Below are 9,263 nucleotides of genomic sequence, written 5' to 3' on the forward strand. Positions count from 1 at the left end.
CCAAAAATATACCAACAACGATGAAAACAAAAAGTATTCTAAGAAAATTTATCATTAATGCTATGATTATTATCCTTATTGCTATCATTCTTACTAAAGAAACTTTAATGGTTTAAAGCTGTTAAGGTTTCTTTAAAAAAAACTCCCCTTTTTTCAAAAGTAGAAAAAGTGGACAACTGTGGGTCTGTAGTTTTCAAATGTTATAGTTTTTTTTTTTATAAAAAAGTTCATTTGAAATGAAGAAAAAGAAGTTAAAAACGAAAACCTGGGTGAAATTATTCAACAAATTTTAGATATAACTTCACATACTACCACGTATGTGGTAGTATATAAAGTTATATCTGAAGACAGCTGATTTATGTTACAAAAACTGAAACGCGGAGTGACAAACCTTTCTTTAAAATTTTCAAAAACAACATCAAATGGAGATCTTTTACCTCACGAATTAAATTTCAAGAACTTCAAGAAGATGCCTTCATTATTCAAATTCTTTCAATTATGATAACTTTTGTCGCCATTATTTAACATTGTGATCCAAGATATCAGTATTATAAAAAATATTATAAGCAAAAAAACATCACATAACGAGGTTAATCTAATTCATGATTTTGAAAAATTTTTACAATATAAAAAACAAGTCTAGATGAAAGTATTACATTTATATAATTTATGAAATAAATAAGGTATGTTGTGGTAACTACAATAAAAAAAATTGCAGCCGATCTAGTAAGCGATTCTTTTAAACGTATCAGGGAGTTAAAACTGAAAAATGATCGAAGGATTGAAATTCACGTTGAAAACTGAAGTAATGCAACTTTAACTCTAAATATAAAAAAATAGACACGTGTTGCATGTATAGGAATAACACAAAATTACAGACAGCAGTAAGACTTTTGATAATTTAACATTATAACTTATTAACAGCAATATTTTTACTTCATCTAAAAATATTAAGTTTAACATTTAAAGAAAAAATTCTTTAGTTCATGAGTTAAAATGCTTATATAGTCGGAAATATAAAAAAATTTTCTTATGCTAATTCAATTTGTTGGCTCATTTTAATGGCATATACATACTGTGTATGCCATATGCAATGGTTATATATGCTGTATATGCAGTTAAAATGTTTGCAAGTGAAAATATGAAAAATCTTTCTTCTGTTAATTGACATTGCGAAAAAACTGTATGTCATTAAAAGCGAACCTACATACACGTGCTGTAGATTAGCTATGACCTGAATTTAACACACGCACATATTACCTATCAAACAAACTTGGACTTGTTGTGTTAAGAAGATCCTGAAGTTGTTTTTCTGCACCAAGTTCTCGAAGTTTGTGCTGACGAAGCACAGATCGATCGTTTGTATTTCTCATCAAATTAGTTATGCAAAAAATACTTGCTACCTGCAGCTGTTCGCTTTCACAGTTTAGATAACTGATAACTTTAGTTAACAATATGTCTTCATTCATGAGAATTTCTTTTGAGTACGAACCATTAGCAATATTTGAAAGCAAACATAAAACCTTAAAAATATTCAAAGATTAATTACACCATGATTGAAATAAAATACTTCCATTTAATTAAATTTAAAAACAAAAATTTTAACTTCCTGTTTAAACCAAAAAGATCTAAAAATAAGATAGGAAATTCCACCTGTTCTCTTAATTTCTCAGGAAGATTATCAGCGATGACTAAAGGTCGAATTGAATCCAATATTTCCTGTCCGTAAATTTTCATGAGCGCGTCGATTTCCTTTTCTCCTCCAGTAAGAATGTTTCTGAGGGCACCGAGTGCTTTCACAGCAACCTCAACGTGACTATCACCAAGCAGGCTTAAGAAAAACGTTTCTGAGAATTTCGATTAACTTTTAAAATATAACTTAGTTGAACCCGGACATTTGCTTATGACAAAAAGACGAAACAAAAAAGGGCTTTGGACAAAAACTTACCCCAATATATTCGTGATTCCAACATAATCAACAATTTTTTTTTTTAACGCGTCATTTGTCTCCGATGCCAAGTTCTAGAAGAGACAGAAAACAACCTCTTTTGTAAAATTAGTTTGCGAATGAAGTTAATGTGCATATAAAGAAATTACAAAATTTTTCTGAGAATGGACTAAACACAGTTTTTAAACCTCTGCTTATTATTTTTTAACCAATGAGACATACCATTAAACCCCATACACCGTTTACACGAAGTGGGGGTTCGTTTCTTTTTATTAATCTTAACAGAACTTCTAAAGCGCCATACTCAACAAGAACCTAAAAGAATTCTCTGATTTTCAAAACGTTTCCATTTAATTGAAAATTTTAACAACGTGCAAAACAGCTATAACAATATTTATTTCTAAACGTCAATTTGATAATTATTATACAACTCTAAAATTTAGTCAGAAAAATTATATAGTTTTTGAGTGGTTAATATTAAGGTAAAAATTTAATGATTAGAAAATATTGTAAAACCTTAAAAGCAACAACCTCTTTGCAAGGTGAGAAATCTAGGAGTAAGTTACACAATACTGAAGAGGAAACACTGATAACGTCATCAGAAGAGCTTGATTTCAATGCAGATATCACAGGTTCCCACAATTTAGAATCTTGAAAGGTGGTGTGCAACTGTTGAACAGAACGAGACAGACTCAAAAGACATTGCATTCCTGCGGCTTGCAGAGGAACATTACAGTCCTGGTTAATAGCTTCATGAATATCAGTTATTAAACTTGTTGAAGTTTCAACTATCTAAAAAAAAAAAATGTATATACAAATTACATTATTCATTTTCATTTAAAACAGTGAAAGAGATATTAAAAACTATTAAACCTGTTTTCTGATCTTTTCATCATTTGCAGAAAGTGACGCATAAACCTTGAAACCACTCTGTAACAAAAACAAACAAAAATCTCAATATTTTTTATATATATCAGGCAACCAAAAAAGTTCGTGTGGTTTTGCAGATCCATAAATAAATACACATAAAAACGCACTAATAAAACTTATGAAACACACTGATTGATTCTCCTTAAAACAAGCTTTAATTTATTTGCAAAATCATCCCCCCACCACAACCAATTTTCTTAATACATTTCTTAGAAATAGGCAATTAGGATAAACCGCACGAACTTTTTTGGTTGCCTGATAGTATAAACAGTAACAATATGTAATATTATACTAACATTATGAGGAAGAGAAAAATAAAAAAAATCTTTAAAAACTACCACTAAATTATACCTCTTTCAGTTTGTCTGCAGTTTCTTTAGAAACCTCTGCATTTACTTTAAAATATAATGCTATATTTTTAATAAGATGGTTTGATATGGAGGCCGTTTCCTGTAATGTTATGCTGTCTTCAATGAAATATGCTTAAGAAAAAAAAATAATTTTTTGAAAACTAAAACAATAATAATAACAAGAGCTTAAAAATTCATATTTCAAAATTGCAACAGTAATTGCCCAATTTTTTTACTATGTTAGCAAAAATCCAGCCCATGTAGATTTTATCATTGAAGTGTCAATTACTTTTTTTAGTTTTACATCAGCTGACTTTCAAGGATCCAGGTTTAGATTATATTAAGTAATTGTTTAATAACTTTAACAAGGATTATTTTTAAAAATTTGTATAAATATAATAATTTCTAACATAATTAGAACATAAAACATAAAAAAAATTGTAGAGGTTGCATCTTGGAAGAAAAAATAAAGCTCGCCAGTGATAGATGTAGTGATCAATTACATAGAACTTACTCCAAGTTACTGTTAAAAGGTCAATTAGTTAAAAATAGAAAGGGAAGAGCATCACTTAAAGAAAACAAGATTGGAACAAAAGAATAAATTGAATATGCAAGTAGCAAGATTTTTCTTATCAGCAGAAAATATAGAATTTATTGATCTGAAATATGCAGAGACTATGAAATAGTTAAATATTTTTTCTAACTTCTAGCAAAAGTAAATGAAAAGCCATATAAGCTTTGAAAAGTGAACACGAAATTGGTAATAAAACTTTGTCTGATACTGTTGACAAATTCTCTGCAAAGGTGCCAAGCAAGTATCAGATCAATAGAGAATATTTCTATACATAGTCTCATAGATAAGGGACTGACAAAGTTGAGATGCTTGTCAGAATATATTGTTATTTAAAGTAACACTTTTTTTGGCTATTTTTTAAAATTCGATGAAAGGTTTTACATTTTTCAGAGAATTAAAATGTTTTTAAATTTAAAAAACTGAAATCTAAAATTCTTGGGATTTTTTTACATAGCTAGAAGCCTATTTGCTAATATTCTTGTTTTTAACTTTTCATACAAAAAGTGGTTATTGCCTTAAAAATAGATTCTCTATATTTTTTAAGACAAACATTTTAAAACAGATTTATGTCTGAAAAACCATTTGAATTAATGTTAAAATTCTTAATGCAGAAAATATTTTAAAAAAAGAAAAATTAAGTAAAAATTAACTATAAATATAGTTTTATAATATATATTTTTTAAGTACTACAGTAGCATTAAACCAAAACATTAAAAATAATAATAAATATTAGTAATAACAATTAATAAAAATAATAATATTAATAATAACAATAACAACAGCAACAATAAACATATTGATAACAATTTTAATACAACAATACTTGTAATTATAATTTAATAGTATAAATAAATCAAATAATAATATTTATCGTAGCAATAAACAAATTTAACTTGAATACAAACAAAGATAAACATAGCAGAAATTTACCTAATGAATTGGCAGCAATAATTCGAATATAATCAGGCTTTTCACTGTGACACATTCTTACCAAAACAGATAAAATCTAAAAATAATGCAATGAAGATAACATGGGAATTGTAATCATTAGATGATAACAAAATCACTTTTTGGAAAAGAGTACAAAATATGTCCCAGTAGTAAAAACCAACTTGTTCTAATAGTAGTTAGAATTTACAAAGGATCACAACCTTTTTTTAAATGGAACAGAAAGACACACTACTGGTGACATTTTAATGGCAAATTTTAATGGAAAATTCAATTTTATGATTCTAAACCTTGAGAATTGTTTCTTTTAAAAATCTTTTTTTTTCAAAATTGCTATGGAGGAAATGTCTGAAAAGTAACAGTTGATTCTTATAGCATTTTTTTTAAAAAAGAAAAAAAAAAAGTGAAAAAGTTTTACCATGTATTATTTCTTTAAAATTGAAGTTTAGATTAGTAAGTGACTTTTTAAAACGTGATGGAAGCAATGTGAGATCAAATTTAAAATTAGTGTCAAAAATCCTATATCTTATGAAAACTAGAAGAGTGCATGGTTTTTAATTAAATAAAAACAGTTCACCTTACGCTCCAAAATTTCATCAGAACTTTTGCTTGAAGCTGCACGTAATATTTTCGATAAACTAGAGGAAAGCAATAGAAATAGAGAGTGAAAATAAAACTATAAAAAAATAAATTAAAAAAAAAAATTTATACCATACACTAGCTTCCAACTGAATTGCTTCAACATGATCTCGAGATATAAGATTTAGCAACTTCTTCACTATGTTGAAACATTCATCTAATTAAAAAGCAAAGTAAATTTAAAAAGTAAAAGCAATATGACTTGTCATAAGGTCAATAAGGCATTTAAAAAAACAAGAAACAAATCATTTGTAAAAAAAAAAAAAAAAATTCACCATGAAGCAACTCATTTGCAATTATTTCATTAGCACAAACAATTACAGACAATGTCCCAACAACTGGAATTAGTACTGAAGGATGTTTACTTTCTAACCAAAATGCTAAAGCGCTTACTACTCCAGCATCATATAAAGTTGTTTGGTCTTTAATATTCTATGGGAGAAAATAATTATAGGAGTATTTAGAAAAAAAGCTAAATAAAATTAAAAAAAAAGTTTCTGGAAATTTTAGAAATCATGGTATGAATAAAGTAATTTCAGAAAAAAAATACTTTTATAGAAATTACAGTAAAAACAATACTTTGCAAGACCGAAGCAAAATATTAGCCACACATTCAGCAGTCTGAGAATTTTTTCTTAACAGCAGGACAAGTGCAGATACCAAGTTAACATCGTCATAGATTAGATCAGGGGGAACTTGGTTTGTAACATAACAGGTGCGTAAAGAACGCAAGCAAGTCATTGCTAGTTTTTCATCACTATGACAAATTCCTAGTTTAAAAAAGTCATTTACAAATTAAATCATAATGAACTTTTGCAATGTGCTGATATATTTATAATTACTTATGATGATGTCATTTAACTAACACTGAAAAAAGTAGATATGAAAAACTACCTTTACAAAGTATAGGTATTGCTTGGGATTCTAGAACATGTTGTAATGATTCATTTCCACCTATAAAAAGAATTTACAAAATATATTATAAAATGGAACATTTTTTTATAACAGTATACAAATAAAACAAATTAATGTGATGACTTCAGTCCATTTGTTTTAAGTAATTCAAATAGTCTGCATTTGTATTGATACAGAAAAGTCACTTATATTGCATGAACGAGTTTGTAAAGAAAATCAGATTTAATAATTGTACCTAAAGTACACCTTTAGTAACTTAGCATCAAAGATAATTTTAGATACAGCAGCCAATGTCAACAATATAATTTTTGGAATCAACAGGCAAATAATTTTTTAAAATTAGAAACAGTTTTTTGATTTATTTGATCATTTAAATCTTTTATGATTGTGAATATGCAAATACATGATGATGATGATGATGATGATGATGATGATGATGATGATGATGATGATGATGATGATGATGAGGAGGAGGAGGAGGAGGAGGACGATGATGATGATAGATAGATTTAGAGGCTAAATATTAAATGACTATTAAAATCTAACTGAAAATATTTGAGCACTTTTGACATAGGATTAAAGTTGAACATCTAAAATATTCAAAATATAGGTATCAACTAAAGCAAGTGGCATATTTACAGCAAAATACATCTTGAATGCCATATTTTAAACTTTCATACTAGATTGTATGATTCTTGAATGCCATATATTAACATATTTGCACCACTTAATTATATTGTTAAAGTTATTAGTATAATCAAAAAGTTCGTATAATTCGTGTTTTAATATTCTTGCCAATAAAATTTTTTATAGATATTCTTAACATTAACTTATGTACATATATGCTTAATAAAATAGATATTTTTAAATTTAGATCATTTAAATAATTAAAGCTATAATGCAAATTCACAAAGTTGGTATTAGATTGTTAATTGAGACTTGTCGTCGTAATCAGAGGTCTCCATCTGATGCTCACAAATTTATAACTACTGCCTGGGGTGAGGATGCAACTTTCATTCAAACAGTATACAAGTACTATCAAAAGTATTCTACATCAAACATATGGATTGTAGTCAGTTTTCAGATGAATTGAAGTCAGGTAGACCCAGTACCTCAACAACTATAGACAACATTGAGATCATTCAACAACTGCTTGATGAAGACAAATTTTTAACAATAGAGCAAATTTGTGATATCGTAAACATTTCTTTTGGTTCAGTTTATTCAATAATCACCGAGAAATTGATGAAAAGATCAATTTGTTCACAATGGATTCCATATGGCCTCACCCAAGCAAATCTCATTTGATGGCAAGGCCTATGTTGAGGTACTTCCATATGGACAATCGGTCAATTCAGAAGTGTACATGCTTTTCCTATCAAATATGCATTCTAATTTTGTCAACAAAGGCATGAAAAGAGTGACATGGAACACAATGCTCCTTCAGCACGATAATGCCAGGCCACAAGTGTCTGCTGCAGAGACTTTCTTGCTGAGAAAAAAGTCACCCATGTCATTCAACCTCCATATAGCCCCGACTTTAACTTGTTGGACAGATATGCTTTCTCTTCATTTGAATTTTATCGCAAGAATTTGGATTTTCAGACAAAGGAAGAGGTTGAAGAAGCCATGGAGACAAACTTAAGGTCACATTCACATAATCATATGCAATGGCAACTGGAAAAACTGAAAACAGATTTAAATGAGATTATTTTGAAGCATGGTGCCTACTTATGATCCACTCTTAATTTGATTGTTCTATGCTTATTCTTTGTTATAAAAAAAATTGATTATATGAACTTTTTGATTGACCCTAGTACATTTATGGTTAATCTTTTTTTAATATTATCAAATACTAAATATTATTTTAAATACTGTTTTACGTTAAAAAAATTTACTTGATTACCATTTAAATATGCTAAACAATATTTTAGATAATATTTAGTTGTATTAATAGCAAAAACATGAAGCACCAAAGTTTCTGTAAATTGTAGCATCTCATTGTTTTCTGCTAGTACTTACTTTTTGACAAAGATGAAAAAAAAAAAAAAAATTATTGGATTGCTAAATCACAAATAAACTAAACACTCTTCCAGAATAAATTCCCTTCAAATTATCTTAGTAACTATTTTAGTTTACTAAAACAAATATTACTTTAAAAAAACCGAAGCAAAGTAAAACACAACCTTGTGCTAAGCTTCCCAGAACTGCAGCACCTTCTATAGCAAATTCTGCAGTTGCATTATCCTCAAACATGAGTTCCAATACCCTTTGATTAAAATCATTTTGCACTATTATATATTTTTTTACCTTTAAAGTGCTTAATAATTAAAACAAAAAATAGGGCAAAATACCTTTCAAGTACTCCCATGTTTACATAAGCTACCTTTTTTGAGTTCATTCCGATAATTTGATTTTTAATGTATCTGGAAATATTAAAAGCATAATACAACTATAAAGAAGTTTTTATTTATGATCTTCAGTATTGTATTAAACAACATTTTTAATACTCTAGTTAATGACCTTATTGCTTTAACTTTCTTATCCATGTCTCCAGAGTACAACATTCCAAGGTATTCATTATCAACATTGTCACTGGCATCCTAAAATGTTTTTTAAATGAAAAATTGTTTAAATTTAGAAACACCTTTTTTTTTTTTTTGATCAAATCAACGAATAATTTGAAAAAACAATTAAAAGAACTGCTGACCTCAGTATAACTTTTCATTGTGTTTAAACTTATTTTCTATCTCTATCAACATGTACCTGTAATAACAAGAAACTCATTAAAAATCTATAAATCAGGGAAACATTGTAGTAAACCCTGTGTGCTCAAATGTTTCCATCAAAACCTTGAAAAATACAAAATATAAACAATATAATAATAATATAAACATACTATAAAAAAAACTGTTACTTGATAAACAAAATCAAAAAAAGAATAACACAAAACAAATTG

General features: G+C 27.7%; 2 protein-coding genes across 5 annotated transcripts in view; one reads left to right on the plus strand and one right to left on the minus strand.

Annotated features, from left to right (window-relative positions):
• Positions 1-9,263, plus strand: part of LOC145185579 (RAC-gamma serine/threonine-protein kinase-like) — a 385,494-nt gene that overhangs the window by 317,740 nt on the left and 58,491 nt on the right. The window lies entirely within an intron of this gene.
• On the minus strand, positions 583-9,162 carry LOC149883758 (armadillo repeat-containing protein 8-like). 4 transcript variants are annotated; one of them, XM_090099084.1, is made up of 18 exons: positions 9,015-9,162; positions 8,828-8,907; positions 8,659-8,730; positions 8,491-8,573; positions 6,284-6,343; positions 5,969-6,159; positions 5,665-5,821; positions 5,462-5,546; positions 5,328-5,388; positions 4,733-4,808; positions 3,230-3,360; positions 2,822-2,878; positions 2,480-2,740; positions 2,171-2,263; positions 1,949-2,022; positions 1,654-1,831; positions 1,261-1,523; positions 583-822 (listed from the first exon to the last, which is right to left on the minus strand). In XM_090099084.1, the coding sequence occupies exons 1-18, from the start codon at positions 9,030-9,032 to the stop codon at positions 789-791; spliced, it is 1,974 nt and encodes a 657-aa protein (XP_089955210.1). In that variant the 5' UTR covers positions 9,033-9,162; the 3' UTR covers positions 583-788. The 4 variants fall into 4 exon arrangements, with proteins under 4 accessions (XP_089955210.1, XP_089955208.1, XP_089955212.1 ...); XM_090099082.1 differs by having other exon boundaries at positions 2,465-2,740; XM_090099086.1 differs by having other exon boundaries at positions 5,467-5,546; positions 9,015-9,078.

Source organism: Hydra viridissima, unplaced genomic scaffold (assembly GCF_058129835.1).
Source record: "Hydra viridissima isolate aposymbiotic clone 2 unplaced genomic scaffold, HvirCarnegie_v1 scaffold_9, whole genome shotgun sequence".
NCBI classification, from domain to species: domain Eukaryota; kingdom Metazoa; phylum Cnidaria; class Hydrozoa; order Anthoathecata; family Hydridae; genus Hydra; species Hydra viridissima.

Bases quoted from the DNA above. Each gene is read 5' to 3' on its own strand.
- LOC149883758 (XM_090099082.1), bottom strand. The intron at 4,809-5,327 runs GTGAACTGTTTT...CATTATTTTTAG, and splicing joins ATGAAATTTTGGAGCGTAAG to ATTTTATCTGTTTTGGTAAG. The intron at 2,264-2,464 runs GTTTTACAATAT...GAATTCTTTTAG, and splicing joins AAGAGGTTGTTGCTTTTAAG to GTTCTTGTTGAGTATGGCGC.